The following is a 16203-nucleotide window of genomic DNA, read 5'->3' as shown; positions in this document are numbered from 1 at the left end:
CCCCCTTTTGGATAGGCAGTCTCCCCTGCCCAATTTGTAAGTGGTGGATAAGGATACACTTTTTGCATTTGCAACAGAATTAATATATTACTTTTCACTTTTTTACAAAATTTATCCTTTTGGTGTGTAAAGGATTTGTGCCCATGTCCATGCCCAATTTCAAAACTACATGCCTACACTCTGGGTAGGGATTGGGCATCCATCATTTGGTGTATAACCAACTCTAAACTTGATTTTCTAGTTGAAGTAGCAAATGGATATAATTGGTGACTATATTCATGATTGTTTCAATATGGACAACTTAAGATCAAGACTCGATCAAATTTTTGAGAAAGTTTTTCACCTTGTGATTTTTAAAGTGGTTCTCTCATTCTTTTCAATTTTATAAAGAGTTTTATCTAAATCAAGAATTTCTCTTATCATCGCATGTGACAAGTACATACAAAAACTAATTATGTACATGGAATACCATTTTAATCTTTAAACAACATCACAATTGAATTCACCAAATATATGTGCTTGTGTTGAAATTTCAAGTTAGAACCTCCCCAAATTTAACAATGATATAAACAAGTAGTGCAAATGTTAGAAATCTAAGGGATCAATGAACAAGGGCACCCATACAAATATTTATTTCCATACTTTCATATGAACAAGCCCAAAAAAAAGGTCAAAGAAATATTGTACGATTTTGAACATACTCATGGATCTGTAAGTATATTTACATGATCATGTTATAAGGTATTATAAACTAAGAAAAAAATGTACATATAATCAAAAAATATTGATTCTCATAATAAGTTTTGAGAGGTCACTCTATATTGTTCTATTGAGTTGATTTTGTAATGTGTTGCTAAATCCCCATTCTTTGGGAAGTATTTGCAAAAGGCCACACGAACATCGATGAATGTCGTACAAGTAGTAGGATATCAGAGGCAAAGGCCATAATAAGTTCCAACATTTTGATTACCTCCATGGTATAATGCATGACAGGTTTGTGATTGCCTCATGAGTTATTTGTTGAAGCTGAGGAAGTGCGACAATGTCGGTCATTAATAGCACCCAAAGTGACCACAATAATTGTAATGTCATCATGGTACTTTCTTTTCCGACCTATTGGTATATTCTTCAAATATTCAAGTGTAATACCTGCATTGATTCAACTAGAAAATCAACTCTTTGAGTGATCTCTCACCAACAATTTTTTGTGCATAATGCATGCAATCATTCAAATAAAATATATTCTCTCACCATTAATATAACATGCACACTTCAAATTTTATTATATCCCTATGTCTTTTCCCAATACATACAACAAATGAGAGAGTATCGTTCTACAAGTAGTATCTATAAATATCAATGCTTGAGATAATGTGTATAATATGGGAAGATCAATAGTAATGTAAGTTTTTATTGGTTTAGGATATCACATGGGGGTGATAATTGGGGTTTACACTCATTTTAATTAGATGTAAATAAATGCAAAGATTTCAATAACTACATATATATGTAGTTGAATTTAGTTACTTTGACATCAATAAGAATTATAAAGGGAGATTCAGATAAGAATCTCCTTTTGTAGTTGAGAAGTAGAATAACTTAATCTCTCTTAAAAATTACAGAAATGGCAATTTGCTATTGAGTAATATGAACTATTCTCTTGAGGAAGTATGCATGATATTTTGGCCCTCTTTAACATATGCAATCTAAAGAAGGGCACAAAGCTCCTCCCATGGAACCAAAGTCATTAAGGGTAAGCATGCTTAAGAGCAAGCATTAAAACGTCCTTTTATAGATCATTTTGGTGGAATTTGTGACATTTTCTTGATTATTTTAATAGCCATTTAACATGGATGTAAGATTTTCTAAACTACAATAACTCTTGCACACAAGATATCTCAACTTTCCTCTGTGTGTGTGTGTGTGTGTGTGCGCGCGCGCGCAAGGATTATAGCCAATCTTTGGCTTATGTTCACTATGGATTGATAAAGTCAAAGCAACTTAGGAACATGGCTTGCTGTCATGTCACATAACCAAAACTTTAGAAAATCAATTAGTACATCAAGAGCATGGAAGGGTACGTTTATTTGTGCTATTGATGTATTCAAGATATATATGGAACACATCATTGAGTGTGCTTTACCGCTTTTCAAGCACAATATTCTAAGAGAGCTATCTTATATTGGAAACTTTTTAGGTATTTCAAGACATGTTAAGCACAAATGTGCTCACTCTTTTATCCAAGGGAGAGATGCTAAATACCCTTATACCCACGCTTCTACCCAAGGGAGAGGCACGAGAGATTAAGACCTAGCCAAACTTTTCAATCTACCTATCTTGGAAGGACAAAATGAGGTCAATGTTCTTATAGCGTGCCTCAACCATGCAAGCCTAGTGACTTAAAGAAGCTTGAAGATAAGCCTATCGACTATCGCAAAGTTGGATACTTTGAACCATGAGCATTCATTTGAGGGGTTTGTATATCACTTACTTTGATGTTTTCCGTTCTCTCTTATTTTAAGTACCTTGTCAATTCCAACTTTATCTTTCCTTTTTCCTTTTGAAATCTTACAGTTCATCACTAGGAGCAAATGAGCAAATCATAGTTTAAAACTAGCACAGTTACCAATCAATTATTGTTGTAAAAAGTTCTTTTCAGTTACTTCTTTCAATGCATGCATGTCTTTAATCGATTAATAACAATTTTTGCCTGCTTTATAATCACAAATTTTACAAAATAATAAGTATTTTAAAATATGAAGTATTTTGAAAACCCCACATTGAAAAGGTGCAATGCTCTTCTTTTAAAACTCAAATACACTATAGTACTAACAATCCCCCAAAGTGCCCATATATTTTCAAATCGGTGGCCTTCAATTGATACTTTATCTTATCAATTATACATTCCCACATCTTTCCCATTGCAATCACCCTTGACCAAATCTTTAATAAGCATGAAATCTAAGGCCTACAAATACTCTAGTAAATCACTACCTTGGTCAATTTCAAGAGTTTGTGTCTCATGTTACTCATGGTACTAACAATTCTCTTCAAGCACATTGAGTTTGGTAGCTTATAGAATTTTTGCAATGACTTTATCAACATATACTTGACACCTATTTTCTTGCATTAGCCATATTGGCAAGAAAAAAGCACAAAAAACAAACCATGTTCTGGAAAACTACATGATGCAATAATGCATAGATTTCTCAATTGTATGTATGTTTACATTTGCATGTGCTTTTAAACAAGTTGGTGAGTCCGTATGTAGAACATAAAGTTCATGGAAACATTTTTGCAAGCTATTATATAAGCCTTCAAACTCAATGACTCACGAGAATTTTTCCTATGTTTTGTAGGTTTTTTAAATATCTTGAAACTAGATTGACCTATATTTGATTTTGTAGGTTTCTAAGTCACAATAAAACTAGAGTAACATAATCTCTTGATCTTTATGTTATGTGATGGTAACCCATTGGATTCTTTGATTGTAGAACTTGGTTAAGAATCTTCTGATGAAGGTATGGACTTGAACTCAAAACTAGGGTCGTACATTCAATCTACCAACTTAGTTACATCATTTGCTCTGTTTGTTTAAGCACTAAGCCGATTTTGGGTCATGAAATAATGAGCAACTTCTATAGTTTCAATAGCGTTGGTTTTCTTTTTGTGCAGGTGGTGCGATGAGGTGGGTTTCTTTGTGAGTGGCAAGTTGAAGTGGGTTGTGGCTAATATCTTTTGTTCTTGTCTTAAAAGTTGGTGAGGCATCTAAAAGGATGTTCACACATACACACTCTCTCTCCCTCTCTCTCTCTCTCTCAAACTTTTCTAACTCTCTTTTGGAAGTTTCAAACACACACCCACACACACACACACTCTCTCTCTCTCTCTCTCTCTCAAAGTTTTCCAATTCTCTCTTTTGGAAGTTTCGAGAACACACACACACACACTCACACACACTCTCTCCCTCTCTCTCGCTAGCCCGATATAGAAGATTCGAACGAGATAAACACCCTGACGAGAGAAGGCTTTTACCTGCTCTTCGTGCGGCTTTGACGAGGAGCTGGTCGAGCAAGAACCTGGCCGGGTGGGGCGGGCGGGGGGAGGCGGCGTGGAGGAGGCGCACCACCTCCTCGTTGGAGAAGAAGTCGAAGAGGCCGTCGCTGGCGATCACCACGAACTCGTCCCCCGCGCTCACCCGCCGCGCGCTCACATGCGGCTTCGAGCTTATGTAGGGAGGGCTGCTCAGCTCCCGAACCCGCAGCATCCCAATCAACCGATCGTTCAGGCTTGCCTGCATCCCACATACACAAAGTCAAGTAGCATCATCCATCATCCATCATCATAATAATTCAAGCGTCCCACCAACACAAATGCAAAGTCACATCACCCATTATAGTCCAACATCCACCATCTCTTTCTCCCTCTTAGCATAATAATTCAAGCATCCATCAATCACTTGCCAATGGCCCCCACCCTTCATCATCATCATCATCATCATCATCATCATTAGAGAATTAAGGTTGTGATTCTGTCCATTAGGCCTAAGGACAAAGTAAGTCGAGCATGGAGATAGAAAACTCATTACACTAAGGATCCATTGTCTACTCGGATCTTAAAGCATAGAAGAATGGCAACCGGATCCTTAGTGTTAAAAGTTCCAAGTCATTTGCAAATCGAGGGTCCCCTCTAAAAGGTCCTAGGCTAGGAGCCGGCACCGCATATTATTGAGTTTGAAACCCATAAAGTGGATTATTCACCCCCTCCAGTGCCTAGGCTGGGAATCCGCATATTATTGAGTTTGAAGCCCATAGAGTGGATTATTGACCCCCTCCACTACGCATTGCAATGTCACTAGAGAATGATGCAATTTGCAAAGGTCTCATTTTTCTTAAATTATATGGATTGTCATGTGTGGAGTGTACTACTTACCTATCAAAAGCAAACAAAACAACCAAATACCACTTTGGTAAATGTGAAACCTCCCCTCTTCGGAACTTGTTTACTTTCTTCCCATGTGTATAGTGTTACTCACCCCCTCTAAAGAAGAATGTTTAGAAATGCACCCTTATGTACATGCAACTCACATTTTCTACAACTTGAAACCTTTTGTATTATTAGTCACGTAGGTATAGCCCTAATAAATATGATCTTTCATAGCAAGATAGTTATAGCCCTAAAAAGGAGGTAAAATTCTCAAAGAACCTTTCAGCCTTTTGATAAAAACCACACATCCATGTTTTTTCTTACAAGAACCAATAAGAATAGGACTAGCCTAGATTAACAAGAAGTGGCCAAGCCTTAGGACAAAGGGCTCTAATTGAGTCTGTAACATTTGTTACAAGTTGTAAAAGGTGTCATCCAACACATGAATAACTTTATGCATGGATGCCAACAAGCATTAGCCTAGTAGGCTATGAGGGCATGTGAGTCGCTTAAAATTTCCACTTCCAAGTGGCTCCACACTCCTACCTTTCATGGTGATTATTAACAATCTATTCAAGCATATATACATTTTAAAAAATCATGTAAGGATACATTATCACTAATTGAATCACAATAAAAAAACAATTTTCAAAAACATATCGCATTGAAACTCCAATGAAATTATGCATTGAGCACTACCTAAGCATTTTTAAAGGGTACTAAAGTAGATGCATGTATAAATAAATCACTACAAGGGTGTATTTAACTTTAGCTCATAGAGCTTTTAAGATGCATAGTTAGATTACTATGAATTGTTCCCCTCTAGCCTAGAGTAGGGTTGATATAGATGTTATTTCTTAAATCAAATTTGTGCATTATTTTTTTAAAAATTTAGCAAACTACAATAAACAAGTACCCACACTTCTACAACCATAAAATTACTATTGTCAATGATCTCATAACTATGAAGCTCCAAGTTTACTTCCATTTTGAATGACCGTTGTGACCTTGTTGAAGAAAGGGATCATATCCTTGGAATGGAGAGGTAGAATGGGCTACGTGCAAGCTTAAAATCATAAATGTATACTTGGATGTATGATAGCTAATTTTGTTAGCCCTAGAAGTTTGAAGATGTGCCCATCTCAAGCTATTATAGCTAATAGAGCATCCAATCATCCACCACTAAACGATCAAGTCACTCATTGGTCACGTTTTTATGGTTGAGAGGCATTAATTGATAAGTGGCAAAATTTTATATGCATGCATGCATGCATGTGTACACACACACACACTTTCTCTCTCTCTTTCAAAAAGGGGATTAGTACTCTACATTAGTTAACCAGGGGCGTTAGCTGACTAGAGGCCTCCTTTTTTTGCATGAAAAAGTACAAAGGGAGTTGTTGTATACTTGCTAGTAAGCATGTGGTGCTTCTCTAATTTTTGCCTTCAACTCCATTATATGTTGGCCTTCTATTGGCCTACATGTTAGTCATTTAGGAGGGGTGCTTAGTTTTTAGGAGTGGACTAGAAGAAAGTTTGCAAATGTTAGTGCAAATAGTAGTTGCATGAAAATCTTGTCAATCTTGGGTTAAGAAGGTTTGAGCTTGTCCCCTATGAACGAGCAAGAGTAGTAGAGCAATAGGGGGGGTGCCATTCAACCTTATTGGAGTAAGGTCACGCACAAACTATTAAGAGTTTTTGAAATTGACATAATCTCAAGGATAGGTGGTGTGGCATGGTTTATAAGTTATTAGAAAATATCACTACCACAACCTTGAACGTCTACTCAAGTAGCTAGGTGTGGCCCTACTCTTAAGGAATGCTTGGGGTTGATTGCTCACACACACACACACACACACTCACTCACTCACTCACTCTCTCTCTCTCTCTCTCTCTCTCTCTCTCTCTCTCTCTCTTTTGTGATGTATTTACTAATCTAGTTGTAATTTTGAAGGATGGCATGACCATTAGGGTGGGTTTGAGTTGCCCTTCCCTTTACAATACTAGAGGTCATTGCCATCCCTTGGTCAAGGAAGCGTGCATTGGGTGCCACTCCAAATAGCAAGGGAAGAAACCAGAAGAAAAAGAGAGAGGCACAGGGAAAGCATAAAAAGAGAGGTAGAGGAAGGCCTACCTTCTTAAGATAACCCGCACCGAAGGCGCGTGTGACCTTGAGCTTGCCTTTGACGCCAGAGAGGCCCGCCGCGGCGGGGTCGTCGGGGTGCTCGGCGGCGACCCGCTCGCGCTCGGCTGCGTTGCTGACGTGGTGGTCCTGGGTGAGCTGCACGTGTGCCAGCTCGCCCTCGCACGTGCGCGTGGCCAGCACCGCCCGGCTGTCCCCGAGATTGAGCGTGTAGAGGTGGTTCCCGTGCAGTAGCACCACCAGCACGCATGACCCCACCATCGCCAGCTCCACTCTCTTCTCCACCTCCTCCTCCACTATCTCCATGAACTCCGCCTCTGCATCCACCAGGGCTTTCTTCAGAGCCACCAATACCCTCTCATGGAAGCCCTCATCTTCATCTTCATTATCATCCTCATCACTACCACCACCACCATCTTCATCCCCTCCTCTCCCCCTCCTCCTCCTCCACTGGAGCTGCACCAGGCTCGCTGATATGTTGTCGTACAGCGTCCCCGCCAGGAAGTCCGCCGCATCCCGACCATTGAACCCGTCGTAGATCGCACACACCAGCCACCCATCCTCCTCTGAGCAGAAGGCCTGCACCCGGTCCTCGCCCGCCGCTCCGCCTGCCGTCTGCGCATCCGATGCCGACAACATGAAGCTCAGGTAGCAGGATGAGGAGGACTCCATCCGGTGCGGCGCACTGCTGCTCGCAGTGCGGCCGCCGCCCCTGCCGCTGCTGTAATCAGGTCGGGAAGTGGAGGCCATGATCAATGGCTCTATCTGAGAGAGGGAAGGGGACCTGCCCAGCAGCCGAAAGGCCCGCGGCGAATCCAGTCCGGGCAGGATTTGCTGGCCTATCCTTCCATTGGCCAGAGGGGTGTTAGCCAGTGTGGCATTGGCTCCCAAGGCAGCTCCGGACAGGCAAGAGAAGGAGCCTGTTCTGCTAGGCTTAGGCTTTGGCAACTCTGGCAGCTTCTTACTAAAACCTTTCTGGGTAACTCTGATCTCATCATCATGAACCTTCACCTGCAATCCAAAACTGACACTCAACTCCTCCTCTGCTGTATTATCCATTGGCTCCACTTAAACCTCCTCTCAATCTCCTGCTTTATTGCTTAGTCCCTTTCTCTAATGGAGTATATAGTCTTCAGAGAAAGCCTTATTTATAACCTGTATGTGATCTTCCCTGAATTGCCTGGGCTGTATTAGCCCTGTGTACTGCACCTTGGTTTATTACCTTATTTGTGGATTCCCTCTGCCGATCATACGCTGTGATCAGCCGGATTGGGCCTGTAGTTCATACACCTTGGCTTCTTTCCAAGCGATGTCACAAGCTTTCTCCCCTTAGGAATGAATGCGTGGCAGGTATTCATGACTCCTTTAATTACGCAGCAGCAGCAACGTCCTCGTTTGTCATGCCTTTCTTCTTCTTCTTCTTTTATCGAGCTCTTTTTCTCTCCAATCAGCATCACAAGCACACCCCTTTCCCTTGGGTGTTTCTGAGCAATGCGGCGCCTGGTACCTGTGAAAACGAAGCACCATGTCTTTTTCAATCATTACATCGTGACTTGGGCTCTCTCTCTCTCTCTCTCTCCTTCACAAAATCACCGCGCAATCCATGGCTCTGTGCCCATGGCTCCATCACTGGAAGAAAAAGAAGAAAGAGTGGAAGCTGGATAACCCCATTGTCTACTCAACACGTTGAAATCGAGGCAAATAAAAAGAAATTCATCATGATTCAAATCCCAACAATGATTGTCCGCGAATTGCACGACTTAGAGGAGTATATCCTATCACATACTAATGTGAGATTCTGCATGATTAAATTAGCATTTCTTCAGAGGCAGACCAAAAATTGACTGGAAACGACAGAAAAGGGCACCTTGAGATATTGGGATTCCGAACGATCGAAAAAGGCAGCTTGAATCGAGAAGTGGTTGAGGAGGGCGGCAAGGGCCTCTCTCTCTCTCTCTCTCTCTCTCTCTCTCTCTCTCTCTCTCTCTCGCTCGCTCGGTGTCTGTCTGTGTCTCTGTGAAATGGGTGTTTGATCTCAAATGCAGATGACAGTGGAGGAGTACCCTAGAGAATACAGAAAAGAGAAGAGAGAGAGAGGAGGAGGTGCTGCTGCTGCTTATAGGGGCAGCAAAACGGCTTCTCGTTACATACAAAGGAGCTAAGCCTAATGAGAAACAAGAAGAAGAGAAGATGCTTCTGGGATTTTAAAACGAGAGAAGCCCTACGAGAGAGAGATGTGCCCTTTGCCTCGCTGGGAAGCCGCCATGGAAGGGGAATCTCGAGCAGGATCCTGGGCGTCCATATTCACCCCCGCTCCCATTGGTATTTCTGTGCATATACGTCCCTGGCCCGCAAGCAGAATGGCCCGACCAATCTCCTGCTTCCACCTGTCCAATTTTCGTACGGACCGCCGCATCCCAGAAGCCTGGTTTGGTCTCCATACTACTAAAATTCTAATAGTGCGACTCTCCGTGGCCTCAAGTTTCATTTTCCAGATGTCGCAGAATGTCAAAGTCAACGAGCGTCCAGCACCTCTTTGGAGTCTGGACAAAGGCACACCAATGACGAGGCGCTTGATTGAATGGAGTGACGAGTCTCTCAGTCTGGACTAGCTCCACGTCGACCTTCTCTTTCCCCCAAGCCTCTCACATCAAGTGCCATGGCTTTCGAGCTCCCATCACTCCTCCTATGAGTCCTATCACAACTCCCGCAGCAGATACAAAAACCTCTAACTCCAATTTTTGAAGAGAGTTTTGAATCAAATTACATGTATTTGCCATTTTTATAACTAATAATTTTTAAGAGTTTTAAGTTTTAAACCTTCCTCTTTCAATTTTGAAAGGTTTTTTTAAAATTTTTTTGCATTTCACTTTACATTAAACCTCGGTTTTTCATGAACATTGTCTCAAGGCACAAGCTATGGCTCAAGAGTAGCTGCTAGAGGCTACAACAACATGCAAGGGGAGTTTCGATCTCAGGACCTTGAAGGATCCTTCGACAAAGCATCTCTCTCAGATGAGCAAAGCAATCCCTACAAAACAACTCCAAAAAGATGGCACCCGCATAAAGACATCAAATGGTTAAATATTAGAAGCATATTTGATAAAAATTATGGTTCTAGGTGATGGCGAGAAGAATGGAGAGGAACTCAAAGTATGTTAGGAAACTTTCCCATTTCGACTCTCTTTCTTTCCCAACTACATGCTTCCCATGCACCCACCCTCCTCCCCCGCTTTTTAACACTAATGTTTCTGAGTCCAAATTTTGAAAAATAATAGCAAAGGATGAGCGTATTTGCGTGTAAAACGACAGGCTAAGGGGGAAACATAGGGAGTTATATAACAAGCACTGAAGGTAGTCAATATTAAGAAGTTCTATACATGAAAGCTAAAGCCCCTCGATTGGATGATCAGCTCCAAGGTGGGCCATCAAAACTCTACTAGATTGCTAAAACCAATGGGCATGCAACACCTCTTAGAGACAAGTCACGTATTGTCAAAGGATGCCAATAGGAGAATACTACTTGAACATCATTGAGGCCAAAATAAAATGAACTCGAGCCAAGAAGGTAAGGATGAACTCATAATCGTTGTTCAATATCCACTGAGGTATCCACTAATAGCTTAAGAATATGGAGTGTTGAATTTGAAAAAAGAGTTCTTGTTGGATTATGTCATGGCACTCGTCCTCCTATAGAATTTATGTGTGCTTGGATTAAAAAACCATTGGGAACCTATAGGATGCAAAATCACAGAAATGAACTACATGCCAAATAGTATTTTATTGACTTCTTCGTGGTCTTCACAAGATGAATGGTCTCCCATCTCTGATGCACAATTAGAAATTGGTTATGAGCAGGAAACTCTGCCTACTGATTTTGATCCAAAAAAAATTCTAACTACTCTTTCAAATACATATGATATTGACAATTCTAATACAGAATCTACATGTTCCTTGTCCCAATGGAATGAATCTTGTAATTCTAAAGATTCTGAAGATCTTACCACCCAGTGACGACATGGATGAAGAAAATATGCAAAAGCTCTAGACAATCGAATCTCATTCTATTCTTGTCGCTTTCTTCTCAAAAGGAAAGGAAAAATGTTTTCCTTCAACCTCTTATCCTCCCACATATCACAAGCATTCAAAGAAAGGAAAAGCAAAGCAAGACTCCTCTGATGACAAGTTTCCTAAGTCTAATACTGCTACAATTGCTTTGACTCCTCTTCTTCCAAGTACAAGAACAAGAAGAAAATCAAAGAATAATTTTTCTCAAATCCTCATGATTTCCTCGACATTATACACGCAGCACTAACACCCTGAAAAAAGCTAATATCTTTGTGCCGCACAATCTAGAACAAATGCACAACCCCAAGATTGTGCAACCGTTTGCGAATGAGCTCTCAAAAACATCTATACCCTATTCTCCATCACAGGATACCTCTCTGAAGCTTATCAATCAAATCTGCACCTATAGGCATAAGCTTAATGCTTTGAATGGTGGAGGAACGATATGTGTCAGCAGACTACAATCTTTAGGTAAATTCAACCCGTTTCTTGACACATTGATTGATATAGGTTCTAGTTCGACTATTGCCCCATATGAATTGTTTGCACACCATACTATATTCAAGAAAGCATCCTATTGTTGTGAAACTTTCAAACAACAAAAGGATAACGCTCTCCAAAATTACTAAAGCTTATTTATATCTTGGAGAAATCAAGCTACCTATTGAGATCCAACTTATGAAGCATATGTGCTATGGTCTCCTATTTGGCACTAATGTTTTACAACACTTGGTACCTTGCACTTTTTAGAATAATCACCTCATTATTTCCTATCTAAGCAGAAAAGCTAACATTCTTCTCTCGAAAAAAGTTGGTCAAAGTATCTACACCATCTACCAACTTCCTATCATGGATAAGTTACAAAGTACTAAAGCATGGCTACAATAGGATTTGCAAAACTACCAGATTCGGATTGAATAGATAAAGCAAGCTTATATGCATGAAGATCCCCTCATATTTAAAGAGAAAAGGTAGCATTATCCTATTGCCCTTCCACTCAACGAAAATATTGTGCTAGAAAAAGCTATTCACAACAAGGGAATGCAAGAAGATGACCTTGTTTTTATGCAAACAAGAGACAATTGATCTTCTCCAAGGAGGATTGATTAAACCAACAAATTCTCCATGGTCTTGCCAAGCCTCTTATGTAAATAATCATTCACAAAAAAAACTAGTACAAGATACAAGCCTCATACCAACATTCAAAGCAACGAAAATGTTCATTAAAAAATTTACCCCCGTCGATGCTAAATCATCGGCATTAGCATCTCCATAGAATCGTCGCTATTGGCATCACTATCAGCATCAGTATTTGCATTGTTATTTGCGTTGATTTTACGACACACACAATACAAATACCGATGCTGATAGCGACGGTTTGCAATGCATATTGCGATGTCAATAGCAATGCATGTAGATAAATTTGTGATGCTAATAACGACAGTTACAGAGAAAATAAAATTGTGGCAGGGCAGCTTGTTGCCCTGGTGCATGTAGGACTATGTGCTGTATTTACATTCTACAAATAGTTTACATATTAAGTGTACAATGATTGTCAAAATGAGTGCAAAATGTACTAGAATCCACAAGATTGAAACATAAAATAAATACAAGATCGCAGATGAAAACTCACGGAATTATGGCAAGATACAAAGGATGATAATAACATAATACACAGAATATGCATACGTAAATCACAAGACTAAAAAGGAAGAGGATGTGCGCTCCACAAATCCAAGCGCAAGCTATAGATCCTCACCATTCGAAGGTCATTCCAACGCAAAGGAGTATCGAACGGTGTCTACGAAAAAAAAAAACTATACATCAATCCACCATACATAATGCATTTTAATAAAAATAGTAACTAGGGACAAGAAAGATGAGTGACTTGCGGGGCCGCCGCGTGCATATAGTCTATCGATCAATGTAGTGAGACTGTGTCCCTTCACATATTGAGTCTCGAGGCCGGTGGGATCGGGGTTTGTAATGGAGTGCTACAAAGAAAACAAAATACAATTGTTAGAAACATGATTGTCAGTACAAGTAATATTGCACAAAAGAAAGCGAGAAGAATTAAAAAAACTTACAAAGTTCTCCAGATAAGTCATGTGGCCACCATTCCCAAGATGATGAACCACCCGTGTCTCCAATCATGCCCTCATTACCTCGCGCTGCTATCTCCAACATCCCAGAGAATCTATAGTTTCCTCCCCGAGTCTCCGCCAATCATCTGCATTGAGCCACTCAAGCTTCGAGGTGCCACTCTTGAGTGCCTTGCATACGTTCGATTGTTTGTGTGACATGTACTCTATCATCTAGCTTGTGGAAAATCTCTCTGCCATGGTGGGTACCGAAAAATCCTCATGCAAGGATGCTACTATGTAGTCCTTGCTCCCCTCGAGTATGTTCTTCCAATGGTCCAAGACGTTGTGCTAAAAAACTTGTTAGCACAACTGATCTCTCATACAAGCCATCACTCTCCTCCCCTCATCATTCATGATCACGGCTTCTGTCCTATCATCTACAAGGTATCCATACCCCTCTAGGGTATGTCTAACATGTATCCTCTCCCACCTACGACCGCACTCTTGGGCATAACCAGGAGATCACTGTACATCTGGTGTATCCACAGGGGTGGTATCTCTCAGAGTAGCACCCATAGGGGTTCCACCTATAGATAGCTGTGATGAGCAAAAGTTGGAGTCATTGGAGTAGACGTCCCCACATGTGTGACAAATCCTATGGGTGACGCAACTCTACTAGAATGACGGGACAGAGACACTGTATCGGTGCCTCCACAACAACCACTTGAGCCACCCTCTCTCGAACTTACATGAGAATGAGGAGTAGCACATGTATCTCAAGCCAACCGCGGGCTCACCACATCCATGCCTCTCAAGCATTCCCCAGAACCACTCCCTCCGCCCTAGCCCAAGTCTGGAGCATCAACCTCGTCTACTAGAAACCGAAGTATCAAAGCATGCCAATGTAGATCTGACAGAACGGCCTGATGGTGTCCGAGACAGCTCTTGGTCTGTCATATCTCTGAATCGAGCTATTTAATCTGGAGATATACGTGTAAATATAACTTGCAACTCCTCATCGCTCAATCCTCGACTCATTGTGCTCTCCAAAATATCGTCAAATGTCACTTGCATAGACAAAAAGTGATGTTAGCATAATCAAGATAAAGATTCAAGCAAAGTACAGTAATATAACTCTGAAAAAAATGATGTTACTTAAAATGTATGTTCTAGAGTACCCTTGTAAGTGATTCATCGACGAATTGTGTAGACGGATACTACTGATGCCATGAGGCATATTCCACGGTGGATTCTGTGAGATTTTTATTCCCTGGTGGATTTCGTGAGCTTTTTCAGTGGATTTCATAAAACTATATTTATTTGCCGAGACTCGTACACAAGGTGGATTCCTTGTGTGAGAAGTTGACGGGGATGCGTGTCCTTTTGGAGCATCAAATGAATTTAATGTGCATGTGGGTGATTCTGCAAAATACATATTGAATTAATGGACGTTTATGAGTTTAGAGTGCACTCAAATTAAATTAAGGTTAGAATAGAGTTCCAACCTATTTAATTATTTTGTAGATGAAGATTGCTAAGTATTCACTTTTGTGGGTTTTAGCTTATTATTTTCTAACAATTGTGAATGTTTCAATTGATGTGTAGAGTAGGCAGCGGTGGCATTGGGAAGCACTATGCGATGGCATGAATTCAAAATACCTAGAAGAATTATTATTTTTTGATGGGCGCGCACGTCTTATCACTAAAGGCGTGGCACCAATATTTATGTAGGCACACTTATTTATTAAAGCGCTTGACAAACATTTATTATTGTGTATGCGCATAGACGCTCGATTAAATATTCCATTATTTGACATTGTATTTGGGCACAGCCTAACTTTTGGGACGTCCAAACACTTTACTCTTTATTTTGGCAAAAGCAAACACAAAAGTCAAAAGCATGCTAATTGTAAAGTGGGCTATTTTTTAGCTTGGAGATTAATAAATCTATAAATACATGCTTTGTGAAGCGCTCACACAAGGCATGGGGGCGAGATTGCACCCAATTGGTCTTTTTGTCTCATGTTGTGCAAACTCTCTTCTTGCTTTTATGAAGTTTTTATAGAGTTCTTTGTTCTTGGGGACCTTCCAGTGTTCACTATGTGCACATACAACATCTTATTTGTGCACCAGTGGTATCAAAGCATAACTAAGATCAAGGGCTTTCAATTGCTTACCATCTCGCATGAAGGCAAAGCTCCTGGAATGAACGGGCTCTATGGGTTGTCTCGTGACGAACCATTAATACCGGCGTGTTCCTGGTGATGAAGAACCCCCTGCTTTGCTCTCAGATCGTGAAGGATCCTTTGTAAGTCTTTTTGTTGATAGAGAGAAGTAGAGAAGAAGTTCATTAAGTTTGAACTTAAAAAAGCTTAATAAGCTTAAAAGAGCTTAAGACTCTACAAATTTGACAATCGGCGGCAGGAGGATGCACTTGACGGCGACGATTGTGGCGAGAACATGTCGTTGTCCTGTTTGAATTCACAAAAATCATTAAGCTTTTTACAAAGCTTAAGGTTATTAAGCTTACTAAAGCTTAAAATTTTCAATCTACAATCTCCTATCTAGCGGGTATTCACACCATGTTACTCCTGAATCAGTTTCGTAGTCCTAACAAGCCTCTGTTCCCACCTGCAACTTGGCAGAGTTGATTCACAGCAAGCAGGCTGTCACAAGCAGTCTATGTGGAAGAATTTTTCGCTTGGAATAAGATCGTCATCGATTGGCATACCCACAAAAGAAAATCAAGATCGTAAAAGCAAAATCCTTTTTTTTTTTTAAAGCAAGCCTTCTAAACCCAAATTTGAGCTATGCTCATCCTTTAACAAGATTTCGAGTGTGTGAGGTTGTTTGAGATTTTTGCAGGATGTCCGATCAAAACATGAAAGATTTTATGGGTGAAGGTGATTTCCCAAGCTGACTATGGAGCAAAAATTGGATCTAATTATGATGCAACTTCAAGAAAAGCAAAGAGCACATCAA

At 40.4% G+C, this 16203-nt stretch overlaps 1 protein-coding gene across 2 annotated transcripts; it reads right to left on the bottom strand.

Annotated features, from left to right (window-relative positions):
• Positions 1–664: 664 nt before the first annotated feature.
• LOC148012383 (putative protein phosphatase 2C 40) lies at positions 665–9331 on the bottom strand. 2 transcript variants are annotated; one of them, XM_087668995.1, is made up of 4 exons: positions 8937–9331; positions 7061–8576; positions 4036–4294; positions 665–1163 (listed from the first exon to the last, which is right to left on the bottom strand). In XM_087668995.1, the coding sequence occupies exons 2-4, from the start codon at positions 8126–8128 to the stop codon at positions 1129–1131; spliced, it is 1362 nt and encodes a 453-aa protein (XP_087525121.1). In that variant the 5' UTR covers positions 8129–8576; positions 8937–9331; the 3' UTR covers positions 665–1128. The 2 variants fall into 2 exon arrangements, with proteins under 2 accessions (XP_087525121.1, XP_087525120.1); XM_087668994.1 differs by having other exon boundaries at positions 665–1149; positions 8937–9316.
• Positions 9332–16203: the final 6872 nt, after the last annotated feature.

This window comes from Lygodium microphyllum, chromosome 27, assembly GCF_053477565.2.
Source record: "Lygodium microphyllum isolate KBCC chromosome 27, Lygodium_microphyllum_v1.1.10, whole genome shotgun sequence".
NCBI lineage: Eukaryota > Viridiplantae > Streptophyta > Polypodiopsida > Schizaeales > Lygodiaceae > Lygodium > Lygodium microphyllum.
Note: the sequence above shows the minus strand (reverse complement) of the source record. Positions and strands in the feature narration are given on the sequence as shown.

What these genes read in the sequence shown, in the direction of transcription:
- LOC148012383 (XM_087668994.1), bottom strand. Translation starts at nt 8,128, where the DNA reads ATGGATAATACAGCAGAGGAGGAGTTGAGTGTCAGTTTTGGATTGCAG. An exon ending in GTGCGGGTTATCTTAAGAAG is followed by an intron (nt 4,295 to 7,060) that starts GTAGGCCTTCCT and finishes TGTGGGATGCAG; the next exon opens with GCAAGCCTGAACGATCGGTT. An exon ending in CAAAGCCGCACGAAGAGCAG is followed by an intron (nt 1,150 to 4,035) that starts GTAAAAGCCTTC and finishes GAATCAATGCAG; the next exon opens with GTATTACACTTGAATATTTG.